The following is a 14280-nucleotide window of genomic DNA, read 5'->3' on the forward strand; positions in this document are numbered from 1 at the left end:
ACTGAAATAAGAACTGACCATAACTGTGAGATAGTCATCGAGAAATTGGATCACCGACACTGAGCTTCGGAGTTCGGGGCGAGTGTGGCTATGGCGGAAGTGGACAACACAAGTCCTCTCCCAGTTTGTCGCCAAGCTGCCCTATCCAGCATCGCCACTTAGCATTCCTGGTACTCGCCTAACCGGTTCGGTTTATGTTAAATTATAATTAAGCCTCGCAAGCTGAAGCCCATTAAAATGATATTTAAATATGCCCACATAGACTGGGTGAGAAAATGGCATGTAGCCAGCCCATGTTAGCCCATTAGAGCAGATCATCCAGCTGAACATTATTATTTCTCCAAATTTTAATTTTAGTGAACTACAAAAAGGAAAAGAAAAAGAACTGGTTCCTTTTAAATTTTTCTGATAGAACTCTCTCCATGTCGCATTAAACAGCTAGAAAACAAGCCATGTTACAGAAGACGGAAGACAACCAGAACGCTGTGGCCTAGTGCGTGAATGCGAGAAACAAATCCAACGTTCGTTGTTGGCGAAGAACATTACACAACAGGCTGTTTGCTTTGTAGTCATCACCTGATGAAGGCTTTGCTTCAATCACTTCGAGTCGCTTTCATTGTCCTCCTCATCCTCATCTTCATCGGTACGGCCGGAATAATGCTTCCGGTCCCGTTCCCTCAACTCTTCCTCTCTCCGCTTCATCCTCCTTTCAATCCGAGCGTCGTAATCTTTCTGAACTTTATCCATTATAGTGTCGAATCCCGGGACTGTTCTGTCCAGCTTCTGGCCTACTCGAGTACTGAGGTTGTAGAATATACGGAACAGTCTCTGCAAGCAAACAAAAAAAAAAAAAAAGAGAGAAGAAAAGATAAGTCAATTCATCACTATCATCCAATAGCTTGGTCAGAGAAATCAGAAGAACAGAAAGGAATCTCTTACCATGACACTCCTATTCCACTCTCTGATGTAAGGAGGACCAGTGGTGTAAGTACCAAGCGGCTCACGGTACCACTCTCCACCATAGCTGATCTGATCCATAGCTTGCTCTACACTTATCACTTCCCATGGCCTTAACCCTGGTATTACTTTGGCCAACTCTTGTCTACAATTGAAAAGTTTCATGCTTTGAGAGAAGAACCCAATCCAATATTGGGCTACAAAAAAAAAGTCAAAGGTGTAAAGGATCTCTTTAATTTTAATACCTCAGTCGTTTGGGGATGAACTTGTTTGGCATGTGATCAGATTCCAGTACTGTTGTCAATTCAGACCCACTGGCCCAGAGAAAGAGAGCGTGGCTGGGAGTTCTGACTCCAGGCCAAACGCCATCATTTGCTTCAAGCACTGCCATGTCGCGTTTCTTACTCTCAATCGCTTCTTTTTGAAGTTGCTTGTATGTTTTTGGCTCTCGTCCCTTTAGAGGAACCCATGGCGGTATTCCCTTTTGGAGTTTGTGCAGGCAAGCCGTTGCCGCTGCACCAAGCCTCACTGAACATGAAAGAAACGAGTCAATAACACCAACAATGAAACCATAATAGGAGGCAAAACTGTGATTCTTCAACGATAAGATTTGTCTGAGATCTCAAATTCTCCCACAATACACACCTTCCCAAGTGGCAATCGCAGGTTCCAAACCGTAAACCATGTGAATAGGAGCCCATTCATCCATGTCCTCGCCCCAAATGAAAGTATCTCTGTCGATGATTCCAGCTCCATAAGCCGTCTTAAGTGTTATAAGCTCACAAGGGCCTCTAGAACGGCCAAGTCGGTCTTTATACCACCAACCACCAGTCTTCATTATAACTGCAGTCTCAAAACACAGAGAGCAATCAAAATGTTATGATACAAACACAAACGAAACAAGAGAAAAAGGAAACCACTTTCATCATATTCCCGCAATTCAACGATAACACTACAACAGGCGCAAGCTTGAATGAACAGAACATAAAAAAATCAAATGTGGAACCATATGAACTCGTGCAAATACCAGAGCCACTCATTGAATAATCATGACAAAACACAGTAACATCATCACATTCAGCACTTACAGTCATAGTAACGCTTCTCGAGACGTTTGTAACCAATAGCCTGAGCGACGTCAATGGGTCGACCAGGCGGGTAAGGACGTTGGCGGAAACCCCAGAGGCCAAAGAGGAACTGCTTCATGAAATCCCAAAACTTATCATCACTCTCTTCCTTAGTTTTGATGGCCTTCCTAGGCATCGGCCTACCGTCGAAGCCAGGCACATGAGGGACAGCTCTCCAGAGCTCCTTGTCTTCTTTCCGGTAAGGCGTGTCGTTATCATCGAGCTCCATCTTGTTCATGTCGTCGGCAATCTCCTGGGCGCGAGTCATGAACTGAACCACAGGACTCGCTCGAAATCTCTCCCACCATTTCTCCTCAGCTTCAATCTCTTCTGTGGTCGGGTTCTCCTTCTTCTCGAAAACTGTATCTTCTTCGTTGAGAATCTTATCCACTTCCGGAGTGTGCCTGTGATCCGGTATGTTCTCGCACTCCCATAAGAACTGCTCAGCGATTTGCTTGTACTTACCTGGTTGTTCTTCGGCCCCTGTTTCGGTTTTTGGGGACTTTTTGGAAAACTTAGGAAGTCCAATCGATGCGAAATTCGGAGACTGCGACTTTGGGAAGAAGGTATCAGCGAGCGAGACGAAGTTGATGGTAGGAACTGGGTTCGGTGGTTTCTCGAACCAATTTTGAAATGGATTGAAGTTTAAAGACGACATTGTTGAACACTTCTCCAGCCAAAGCCAGAATAAATTTAGGGTTCAGGGCTTTATTGGCTGATGATGATGGATGTTCTGAGCAAGAAGGTTCAGGTGGATTAGATGAAGTGTGACTGACCCAGTCCCCTATTATTTACAAACATCACGCTGTTTTACATTTAACTAATGAACCACGTGACGTTTTCAATCTAACAAAACGGCAAAGATGGCTTGAAACATATTTATAGCTTTTTTTGGGGGGCTTGCTTGCTTGTGTAGTTAGACTAAAGAAAGAATAAAGCTAAGAGTCAAAAGCAATTCTCTTGCAATCTTCCTCTTCTTCTTCTTCTTCTTTCCATCAATGGCTTCATATCAGAGGCCTCTCAGGTTCTGCATCACAATCTTCTTCTGCTTCTTATCTTTGTCTTCAAGCCAGAAAGTCACACTCAGTCTATACTACGAAGCTCTATGCCCTTACTGTGCTGAGTTCATCATTAACCACTTGCCTAAGGTCTTCGAAACTGGCTTAATCTCAGCCATTGATCTCCAGCTCGTTCCATGGGGCAACGCCGTTATCAGGCCAGATGGCACCATTCTCTGCCAGGTCTTGGACTCTTCTTGCCTTGTACTCCACTTACATTTTACATAAGATTAGGACATAGCATTTGAAAATTGCTTCGTGTTGCTTTGTTTTCAGCATGGAGAAACTGAGTGTGCGCTCAATTCAATTCATGCCTGTGCAATTAACGCTTACCCTGATGTGGTAAGCCTCTAAGCTATGAAAGGTTCTCGAGTTTATCCAGTATCATTCAAGTTAATATGAATGCTAATGTCATCTGCACGTTTCTCTTGCAGAGGAAGCATTTTGGATATATCTACTGTACCGAACAGCTAGTCTTGGAGAATAAACTTGAAAAGTGGGCTGATTGTTTAGAAATGGTTGGATTGAGCAGAGCAGCGGTTGAGTGTTACATTAACGGATACGGAAACAAGGTAAGTCCTGATCAGAGAAAAGTACGTTAGTTAACTTATACAGCCAAAACGGGAAAGCGAAAGAAATAAGCAAGAAAAAATGACATCTAGGTGACACACTGTGCAGCTTGAACAGAGGGATGCTGAAGAAACTTCTCAACTTTATCCAGCACACAGATTTGTACCATGGGTGGTTGTGAATAACCAACCACTTCAAGAGGTTAGTCCTACAAATTTAGCTGATGATAACTTTCAAGATCAGATGGGAAACAAAAGTTTTTCATGTATGTGCCTTTGGTGAACAGAACTACCAGAACTTTGTCATGTATGTATGCAATGCTTTTGGAAGTGACCAAGTACCAGAAGCCTGCAAGATCCTCAACAGTTCGGTGGAAACACTAAGCAGGTTCAATAGTTCAGCGGAGAAGCTAAGTAACAGTCACCAAGTGTGCTATCGCAATCAATAAGATTTGAATCCAAAATCCCTAAGACAGTTCAATCATACTGAACTATATGGGAAATCAGAAAGTGCTTACCAATTAAAACTCTGCTCCTTTTGAATTTGTTCTACAACTTCACTGGGTTTGCAACAACAATCTGCATAGAAAGATAAATTTACCACGCAGTATTTTTGAATATCCAGGAATTGGGTTAGTTTCTGAAGATTTAAGAGCTAAAATATAGCTAAAGCACTGATTCCTGCTCAGAATTGTTTCACTAACGATGAGGCTGTTACATAAACACAACAACAAAACAACATAAAGTAGCATAAAGAAAAGAAGTCTTAAAATCAGATAAAGACAGATATTGATCATAGTACAGTAAACATGAAGCCTTCTACATCTAAAGAATCATAAGCAAATGAGGTTTGGTTGTTAAGAGACTGACATAAGTCGTTACAAAACAAGCAAAATCAAGAGTTATCATACACAAATGTCAAAATAACAAAGTGGAGGAGGCAATGAGGAGAGACAGTCTATTGCCTGTTTATAATTTCCCAAATGGCGTAACATGTCTCGTAGGCAGTCCTATTGTCTGTATCGAATTCGAACTTCTCCATTACCCTTCTTTCTCGATCAACCAAATCTGTCATGCTTTCAGTCAAGGACTAAAACCCCACAGAAAAAAAAAGATTTAAACTAAGACAGTAGTAGATGGGAATTTCAAAGCAAAGGATACAGCCTGAGGTCTTTAGTGGATCATCAATGTTCGGTATAACTCTGGTGACTGAAGCATACATAGAAAGCTTTATCCTGGAGTGAACAAACATAAGAACAATCAAACTAATTGTTTTAAATACGAAAGCGGAGACTTAATTTGTATAACTAAAAGATTCAACAACTAAGTCCCAAAAATGAAGAAGGTGGATTCATCAAACTTACTCATTTTTCAACTGGTCCCGCTTGTTCCTCTTTATAGCTAATCTCTGCTCTTCAATGAAGCCCCCTTGAGAATTCATGTCTTTGAGTTCATCAGCCATGAATGTGTTGACATACAAAGAAAAAAAACAAAAATTGGTCATGTCACTGAATCAGCGGGGATACGAGAATGTTAACCTCACTTCTTGAGAGTGAATATTATACTTATCTAAGTTCATCATTGAGCTTGCACTCCAGTTGTAGCTCCTCATCAAGCTCTTTCTGAAGACGCTCAATTTCTTCTCCGTCCGCAATATCTGAATTTGCCTCGTAAGTCTTCTCCTTGCAAGAATCGAGTTTTTTCTGCAAATCTGCGCCAACGAAAAAAAAAAAAAAAAACCCAAAATTGAGCATTCAATCGAATACACTACTTTAATCAATCCAGCTAAGCTATCTAATAGTGGCGGCATTTCAAAAACGTTATTAAATAATAAAAAATTAACCTTGGAGAGACTCTTGTATCTCACTGGAATCTTCGTCGCAGGATAAGTGGATAGATCTGAGCTGCTCGAGGGTTTCAACGAGCACGCCTAATCCTTTCCTATCATCCAAAACATTGATCACATCGTCTCCCCATGAAATCGCCATTTCGAAATTCCTAGAATATGAATCGTCTCCCATTTCCCGACACCGGTGAAGATGAATGATCCTCCGCAGACAAAAAGAGAGATCTCTCCGAGCAGAGAGGGAAATTAAAATATTTTTGTTTCTTAAGAAAAAAATTTCCGATTGTATTAATTTGAGAAGCCATTTAACATGTGGTATCGGCCCATTGGGCTTCTTATTACTTGTGATTGATTTGCCAAAGAAATTAGTATTAACCAAACTTGGTCAATGAACAAAATTTGTACTAATCTAAAGCCATCAGGTTGATCTACGATAATAATGGGGCTGATGGAATTCAAGTCATTGAATTAGACATACACCATTAACAGCCTTGAAATTTTTTTTGAAGTATTACTAAAGGCCATCAAAAACAGGTTTGTGATACATTTGGTGGGTTCAAGGTCCAATAACTTACATAGAAACATCTACATTGCAGGTCGGTTTGCAGCACTTATAGGAATGATGTTTCATCACAAAGCCATATGATTTTGATCCTTTACATAATTCAATCAGGTGAGTTATAGATATTTGTTTGAATTGTTTAATTTTCTAAAATATTCTAAATTGAGATAATTTTAGTTAAATAATATTATATTTTCAAATGTTATAAATTTATTTTTTTTGAAATTGAATTTTTAATATCTAGAATACATTATTGACAAAAAATTACAAATACTATAAATTTATTATCTTATACACATGACATACAAAAACACAAATTTATAAATAATAATATAAATCATGGAACTTTAGTAGTCTATAAAACTATCAAAATGAAAATGATGCATATCTAACTACTTTTATGGTATCTTATAAAGTAATTTATATTATTGTAGTTTGAAAATACAATATAATAATTGTTTTATAGATATGAGTTTTAAGATAATACAAATTTTTAAAGCATACATTATTAGCATATCTATATAATATTATATATATATATATGTAAATTAATATAATTATTAATTTATGATATTATTGAGACTATATTTTACATGGAAATTTCAAAAAAAAATATTATTTTATTATCTTATCATTTTGATATTTTTTACATTTTTGCGACTTTGAATAACCAAAATTTATTAATTTATAGTATTTATAGAATATTAATTTATAGAGGTCGTTGTATTTTGACATGTCCACCGAAGGTTATGACTTTCTCACAGTGGCGGACCTATGTAAATAGTAAACTAGTTCTGTTTGCATGTAATACCAATGAATTATCGGCAGCAAAGTTGGTTTGTCCATCTGAAATGACCCCTCATTATCCGAGTTCGACTCTCACATCTTACACATAGTATTTTTTTTTTCATTTTAACAGTTTTAAAAAAAATGAACCTCCTAATTTTTTTCCACTCGTCGTCCGTATTATTCATGTCAGTAGTACTTGTTGCTATGCTTTTAGCAAAAACTTCAAAATAACATCATAACGTTTGTAGATCTTTCTTTTGAATGTCAAAGCTTATTTTGGTATATTTATATACAATCTTCAGGGTGAATCCAAAATGGGTGGTTTACCAATCCATTGTCTCAACAGAGCGTCAATATATTAGGAATGTCGTAGCTATCAATCCTTCTTGGCTGACTGAAGTGAAGTAGCTCCACACTTTTTACCAGAACCGGCAAAACGCTATGTCCTTCTAGTCAACAAGCCTACCACCAGCAATTCAAGACATAATAACAATTGATCCTATTAAGTCTATGATTTAAACAACTCAACTTAATGGATAAAGCATAGACTCAATATTCAATCAGATTTTGCCTGTTTATAGTTTTGGTTCTTCTCACCGTTTACAGAGTAGGAACAGTTAAGAAAAATGATCACAGAATCGAATCTCCTATTCAAGGTGCCTTAAGCAGTTAGGGATAACGGTTGCAACATCATCTGGAGTAACTCGATCTTTTTCTTTGAGAGCTGCAAGTGCTTTTGCTGCTCTGTTAGTCACAATGTCTCCGAACATACCCTAGAGATCTTCGAGGCAAGATTTGCTCTACCAGTTGAAATCTGGTCTTGAAATCGGTTTTGTAAGTTTCACGGAAAAGAGCTCTCTCTTGGAATCCAAGCAACATAAAGAATCCCTCTATTAGCCTTCTTAGCCAACAAAACAAGGCTCAAAGGCTTTAACACCTTCTGTCAAAGCCTTTTCAACATCGGTTGTTCCACAAACTCTTATCTTCTGTTGCACCCAATGGAAGATCAACCATATTTAATCTTAGTTGCAACAACCGGAACTTGCTCTCCTCTCTTACCTCAACACCCATGAACTCAGGATCAATCAGAGTTATAAGGGTCACCAGCAACTACCTTGATCTCAGGTAACAGATCAACTAACAGTTGTATATTTGCCAGTTCCTCTATCTCCCATAATCATCACACCACCAATCTTTAATTTGGATCAATCACATTCAACAGAAGACAAAGCTTCATCTCATCTTGCCCTACAATAGCTGCAAATGGATAAACCGGCCTTGCACTCTTCTTTGAATCAAACTTCTTCTCTACCTAAAACCCAAAAACCACCATTACATTAATATATACGTTCCTAACTTTATAAATGAAGCAAAGTTTTAAACATTTTTGTGAAAAAACATCAACAAAAAAATGCATACGTACTTGTTCAGTAGAGTTGATTTCAGTGGCTACATTCATAACCGAGACCTTGTTCTTCTCTTTGGCCTTATTTGGATTTTCCTCAATTTTAACTTACTTCCACAAATTTTCCCTGCAAACAAAGAATCCAACTCACTTCGTTTTGGCGAATTATGAAAAAAGTAAGGCCCTTTAAAAATAAATAAATAAATTATTATTCAGCCCCTTTAAAACTATGAAATTGCAATTTTACTCAACAAAATGTCGAAAAGCCCAAATCAAAATCATTCGCTTCGTAAACCTAATTTCAAATCTTCCCCTTTCCTCCGTCGGCGATTTTTCTCTCCGGTGCCTTCGTCTTGTACCCGTTGAACGTTTGCCGTTAGCGCCTACCTCGGATACAAGTGTAAAGCGATTCAACCGGTAAGAATCTACTCTCGTTACTCTTCGATTGAGTAGAATCTCCACTCTTCTGCTGTTGTTCTGGCTTTCCGTTAAGTTGAGGTTCGACGATTTGAAGATCTTTGATCATAATCGATGAACGTTTCTATGTTAGAGGTAGAGATTGTGTTTAGAAATGTTCGATCTATGTTAAGACTGGTTGATTTTTCACTTCTCATCCTCTAACTCCTAAATTTAGTTTCGTACTGCTCGTTCTTCCTTAATACAGTCTCGAGTGGCGTGCCGCTTTTTTCTGCTAAATTGGTGTTGAATCTCATAGTTTGATTACTGCTACTGTTCTTCTGTTTGATTTGTTATTTACCTTGGTCTCTTCTCCGTTACTCAGACCTATGGTGTGCTAGTTTTAGAAGATTTTTAATGGAACTTATGATTTGTGTGATAAACGTTTGTTCTTCTATGCTATATTTTAGGGTAGTTTGTGTTGCAGCGTGATTTATATGATCGTTGCTTTGTGTTCATCACATAACATAAGGTACTTTTGTGAGTGATTGCTGAAATGATTTTGATGGTAGATTTTTTCCATTGCAGTTGATTGTCATGTTTGAGTAATACTGAAGAGATTTTGCGATGTCTGCATCTGCTAAAAGAAGTTCTACAGATACTCAAGAGTAGAAAGATCTAATGCTCGGTATGGTTTTTCAAGTGTTTAAGAGTTTGTTTCTATGATCCGAATTCCGAAGTGACCACTCAGATCATAGAGCACGTTGTGAAAAAAAAATTATATCCAGCTTACCTGAATAACGATGATGTCAAAAACCACTTCCTTTAAGTTCCTGAAATAAATGTTTGTTTAGCTTTCTTATGACTGGCACTTAAGAACAAACAAATCCAACAAATTTTAGTAATCTTACAATAATGTTGTTGTGAAACTCTACTCTAATTTCACTCATTTGAAAGTTTTCTTTTGGAGTTCAGATTTAAATTGTTTTAAATTTGAGTTTTGCTTTTTCAGCTGCTTTTTAATTACTTTAAGAAATTTTAGCTAGAATCAATTAATAAAATAAATCATAAGAAAAGTAACCGAGAATGAATACACCTAAACCAGAAAAAAAGTAACCGAGAATGAAAACTTAAACACACTAATAATACTTTATTTTCAGCGGTTATTTTATGTTTTCTGACTTTTTCAAGCAGAAACAGCTTGAAAAAGGCGTTGCCTAGGGACTCCGACCCGCACTCCCTTCACACTTTCAGCGAAGTGGAGGGTCATGATCGACTCCTTAGCCGTTGAGGAGTTGGACGCCACGGTAGTAATGAGTAAAGTCTTCGAATCGAGGACAGTTGAAAAATTTGCATATTAAATAAACTATGCGCATAACATCTAAACTATACAAATTTGAATTAAATATGAGAAAATCAAAACCTTCAGCAGACGTGTCAAAATACAATCCATGTAGCTAGAAAATTGATTTGTTTTCTTGTCATTATGACGTTGGTCAAACTACTCAAGTCTGAGTTAATAGACTGTCCCTCCGTCTTCTGATCTCCTGTTGCCTTATCAAGTTTTTCAGATCCAACAAGATCGATTAGGTTAAGAAGACCTTGTACCTTCTGTTTTGTAATCTAAAATAGAAGAAAATGCTGATGTTGTTTAAAAGAATTTCAAAAAAAATGAAATTTATCTCTACAAGACCAATTTGATAACTCACCTGATTGAATCCTTCTATGTGAAGGGTCAAAATCATATGCCTTAATGATGAAGCATCATTCCTATCAGTGCTGCGAACAGATCTTGAACCTACTAAATGTATCATAAACCCACTGACAAAAATCTTATCAAAGGTGAAACGATGTACTTTATCTGAGAAACCAAATGGAGTTATAGTGTTATACAACTGCATACTTGTTTTAATTAATGTCGATAGCACAATAAAACTACATGAGATAATACACCAGCTTCGTTGACCACACCAATGCCTCTTCCAATTGTGTCACCTCTCGTAGGATATGATATACAGCTTTCTTCTTTACTTTGGGCGCACCCGACAGAATACGCGTATGTTTCCTTTAATTCCTAAAATAAATACTAGCTAAACAAACATTTATTTAGGAATTAAAGGAAACATATGCGTATTCTGTCGGGTGCTCCCAACAGTAAAGAAGGAAGCTGTATATCATATCCTACATCAGGTGACACAATTGGAAGAGGCATTGGTGTGGTCAACGAAGCTGGTGTATTATCTCATGTAGTTTTATTGTGCTATCGACATTAATTAAAACAAGTATGCAATTGTGTAACACTATAACTCCATTTGGTTTCTCAGGTAAAGTACATCGTTTCACCTTTGATAAGGTTTTTGTCAGTGGGTTTGTGATACATTTAGTAGGTTCAAGATCTGTTCGCAGCACTGATAGGAATGATGCTTCATTATTAAGCCATATGATTTTGACCTTTCACATAGAAGGATTCAATCAGGTGAGTTATCAAATTGGTTTTGTAGAGATAAATTTCATTTTTTTGAAATTCTTTTAAACAACATCAGCATTTTCTTCTATTTTAGATTACAAAACAGAAAGTACAAGGTCTTCTTAACCTAATCGATCTTGTTAGATCTGGGAAACTTGATAAGGCAACAGGAGATCAGAAGACGGAGGGACAGTCTATTAACTCAGACTTGAGTGGTTTGACCAGCGTCATAATGACAAGAAAACAAATCAATTTTCTAGCTACATGGATTGTATTTTGACACGTCTGCTGAAGGTTATGATTTTCTCATATTCAATTCCAATTTGTATAGTTTAGATGTTATGCGCATAGTTTATTTAACATGCAAATTTTTCAACTGTCCTCGATTCGAAGACTTTACTCATTGCTACCGTGGCGTCCAACTCCTCTACGGCCGGAGTCGGTCATGACCCTCCACTTCGCTGAAAATGTGAAGGGAGTGCGGGTTGGAGTCCCTAGGTAACACCTTTTTCAAGCTGTTTCTGCTTGAAAAAGCCAGAGAAGATAAAATAACTGCTGAAAATAAAGTATTATTAGTATGTTTAGGTTTTCATTCTCGGTTACTTTTTTTCTGGTTTAGGTTTGTTCATTCTTGGTTACTTTTCTTATGATTTATTTTATTAATTGACAGCTAAAATTTCTTAAAGTAATTAACAAGCAGCTGAAAGAACAAAACTCAAGTTTGAAACAATTTAAATCTGAACTCCAAAAGAAATTTTTCAAATGAGTGAAGTTAAAGTAGAGCTTCACAACAACATTATTGTAAGATTACTAGAAATTGTTGGATTTATTTGTTCTTAAATGCTAGCTAAGCAAACATTTATTTTAGAAATTAAAGGAAACATACGCGTATTCTGTCTGGTGCGCCCATTGCTATCCAACAGTAAAAAATGAAGCTGTATATCATATTCTACATCATGTGACACAATTGGAAGAGGCATTGATGTGGTCAACGAAGCTGGTGTATTATCTCATATAGTTTTATTGTGCTATTAACATTAATTAAAACAAGTATGCAATTGTATAACTTTATTTGGTTTCTCAAGTAAAGAACATCGTTTCACCTTTGATTAGGTCTTTGTGATACATTTAGTAGGTTCAGGATCTGTTCGCAGCACTGGTAGGAATGATGCTTCATCATTAAGCCATATGATTTTGACCCTTCACATAGAAGGATTCAATCATGTGAGTTATCAAATTGGTTTTATAGAGATAAATTTCATTTTTTTGAAATTCTTTTAAACATCAACATTCTCTCCTATCTCAGATTACAAAACAAAAGGTACAAAGTCTTCTTAATCTAATCGATCTTGTTGGATCTGGAAAACTTGATAAGGCGACAAGAGATCAGAAAATGAAGGGACAAACTATTAACTCTGACTTAAGTGGTTTGACCAGTGTTATAATGACAAGAATACGAATCAATTTTTTTAGCTACAGTAAAATCTCTCTAAATTAATAATGTATGTTGAGAATTTGGACCATGACATTTTATTAATGTACAGTAATATTAATTTAGAAAATAAATATTAATTTATAGTGTAAATTAAAATTATTATTTTATAAATATACTAGAAATTGTACCTGCCCACGCGCGGGAATTTAATTTAAAATGTTTCTTATCAATAGAAATTGTTGAGCTTAAATATAACCATTCCAACTTTTGAGTATAAATCTATATAAATACTAAGCTTACTTTACTCAGTGATATACAACATATATATTTTGAAGATAATATTTCTTTGTTAAATCAATTTGCGATTTTAGTTATTTTTTTTTTATCAATAAGAATCATTGAATATTAATATAATTTGAAGATTAAAAGATAAATCTATACAAATGTCGTACTTATTTTACTAATCTATATATAACATATATTGTCTAGTGTCGTCTAATATTGTCGACAATCTTTTGACCTTTTATCTTTAAAAGAGTTCATTCCATATTCATATCCCATGAAAACATAATTTTAAAAGTTCTAACGTCAATGTCAATCGTTGACCTATTTATAGAGACCATTTAAACATATCGATACCCTATATTAAATGCGAATATACAAAGTTACATGAACAGTTTTAGTGTTATGTCGCTACAATGAGGTTGTCCAAATGTAAGATAAAATGCATCATCTGCCGTAAATAGAATTTCTGACTAAGTCAATAATGCTTAAATGATGAAATGTTTAAATCCCACAATGAATATCTATTCACTAATCCAAATTACATATTTTTCTAAAATCTCATATGTTATTTGCAGATGTTAATTTTATGATGCAACCCCAACTTCATCTTCTCAAAAAAAAAAACATAGTGTACTTTAAATATGTTGTTTTTGCCAATGTTTTGGGTTAAAAGTATTTGATAATATATATATATGTATATGTTATATTTGTTTTATAGCATGTTATAAAATTGTAGCTCCAGTTGATAATATATCTTATGAGATATGCTACACAAATCACATGCAAGTTTTTGTAACGGTTTACATATCATTTTTTCGATATTTCCTGACCATTGATTTTGTTTTTTTAAATATATTATTTTTTCAAAATTCTTTTTCATAATTTTTTTTTAAAAAAGTGTGCCCCTTACAATGTCTTTGTTTTATATCAAAACTTTTAAGTTAAGTTAAGTTAAGTAATTAATCTTCTTTTTTCTTATAAGTAAAAATTAATAATAAATCTTTATGGTATATGTTTCTTAGAAACTAATGTTTCACTTCAATTTTATTTTCATGTTTAGATTTTTATAAATACAATGACATAACTTGTTTTTTTACTCCATCATGCATTAAAATCTTACTTACATTCTAAAAGTCATTAACCCATTCTAATTTTTGAAATATAATCATTTTTTTGTTATAATTCTAATAATAACATTATTACTAAAACCAATTTATAGCATTATTTTTTACTATTATGCAAGGCTCCATTTACGTCACCCACCTTCCTAAATTCGAACATGCTCTGCGTGATGGAGCTATGTATACAATATCCGCCTTTGACGTTACTAGAAGCAACACCCATTTCAAATTGACGGATTTCCACTTTTCTATACGGTTCACAC

General features: G+C 35.7%; 3 protein-coding genes, 1 long non-coding RNA gene and 1 pseudogene across 4 annotated transcripts; 2 read left to right on the plus strand and 3 right to left on the minus strand.

The window, feature by feature from the left end:
* On the minus strand, positions 315 to 2823 carry LOC104768300 (protein TIC 56, chloroplastic). The gene is made up of 5 exons (XM_010492235.2): positions 2046 to 2823; positions 1603 to 1800; positions 1203 to 1485; positions 940 to 1102; positions 315 to 828 (listed from the first exon to the last, which is right to left on the minus strand). Exons 1-5 carry the CDS (start codon positions 2740 to 2742, stop codon positions 598 to 600), a joined length of 1572 nt encoding a protein of 523 aa, XP_010490537.1. The 5' UTR covers positions 2743 to 2823; the 3' UTR covers positions 315 to 597.
* LOC104768302 (GILT-like protein F37H8.5) lies at positions 2997 to 4398 on the plus strand. Its single transcript, XM_010492237.2, has 5 exons — positions 2997 to 3325; positions 3419 to 3484; positions 3577 to 3714; positions 3821 to 3913; positions 3999 to 4398. The coding sequence occupies exons 1-5, from the start codon at positions 3083 to 3085 to the stop codon at positions 4158 to 4160; spliced, it is 702 nt and encodes a 233-aa protein (XP_010490539.1). The 5' UTR covers positions 2997 to 3082; the 3' UTR covers positions 4161 to 4398.
* LOC104768301 lies at positions 4476 to 5826 on the minus strand. Its single transcript, XM_019242202.1, has 5 exons — positions 5555 to 5826; positions 5281 to 5422; positions 5076 to 5177; positions 4873 to 4946; positions 4476 to 4779 (listed from the first exon to the last, which is right to left on the minus strand). The coding sequence occupies exons 1-5, from the start codon at positions 5730 to 5732 to the stop codon at positions 4670 to 4672; spliced, it is 606 nt and encodes a 201-aa protein (XP_019097747.1). The 5' UTR covers positions 5733 to 5826; the 3' UTR covers positions 4476 to 4669.
* On the minus strand, positions 7735 to 8465 carry LOC109131131 (annotated as a pseudogene).
* LOC104768303 lies at positions 8568 to 9683 on the plus strand. Its single transcript, XR_764228.2, has 2 exons — positions 8568 to 8730; positions 9298 to 9683. It is a non-coding gene; the product is annotated as an uncharacterized LOC104768303 (long non-coding RNA).

The sequence above is a fragment of the Camelina sativa genome, chromosome 20 (assembly GCF_000633955.1).
Source record: "Camelina sativa cultivar DH55 chromosome 20, Cs, whole genome shotgun sequence".
Classification (NCBI taxonomy): Eukaryota; Viridiplantae; Streptophyta; class Magnoliopsida; order Brassicales; family Brassicaceae; genus Camelina; species Camelina sativa.

What these genes read in the sequence shown, in the direction of transcription:
- LOC104768300 (XM_010492235.2), bottom strand. Translation starts at nt 2,742, where the DNA reads ATGTCGTCTTTAAACTTCAATCCATTTCAAAATTGGTTCGAGAAACCA. An exon ending in TGCGATTGCCACTTGGGAAG is followed by an intron (nt 1,486 to 1,602) that starts GTGTGTATTGTG and finishes TTTCATGTTCAG; the next exon opens with TGAGGCTTGGTGCAGCGGCA. An exon ending in TTCATCCCCAAACGACTGAG is followed by an intron (nt 1,103 to 1,202) that starts GTATTAAAATTA and finishes TTTCAATTGTAG; the next exon opens with ACAAGAGTTGGCCAAAGTAA.
- LOC104768302 (XM_010492237.2), top strand. Translation starts at nt 3,083, where the DNA reads ATGGCTTCATATCAGAGGCCTCTCAGGTTCTGCATCACAATCTTCTTC. An exon ending in TTAACGGATACGGAAACAAG is followed by an intron (nt 3,715 to 3,820) that starts GTAAGTCCTGAT and finishes CACACTGTGCAG; the next exon opens with CTTGAACAGAGGGATGCTGA. An exon ending in ATAACCAACCACTTCAAGAG is followed by an intron (nt 3,914 to 3,998) that starts GTTAGTCCTACA and finishes TTTGGTGAACAG; the next exon opens with AACTACCAGAACTTTGTCAT.
- LOC104768301 (XM_019242202.1), bottom strand. Translation starts at nt 5,732, where the DNA reads ATGGGAGACGATTCATATTCTAGGAATTTCGAAATGGCGATTTCATGG. An exon ending in AAGCTCAATGATGAACTTAG is followed by an intron (nt 5,178 to 5,280) that starts ATAAGTATAATA and finishes GTATGTCAACAC; the next exon opens with ATTCATGGCTGATGAACTCA. An exon ending in TCCACTAAAGACCTCAGGCT is followed by an intron (nt 4,780 to 4,872) that starts GTATCCTTTGCT and finishes AAAGCATGACAG; the next exon opens with ATTTGGTTGATCGAGAAAGA.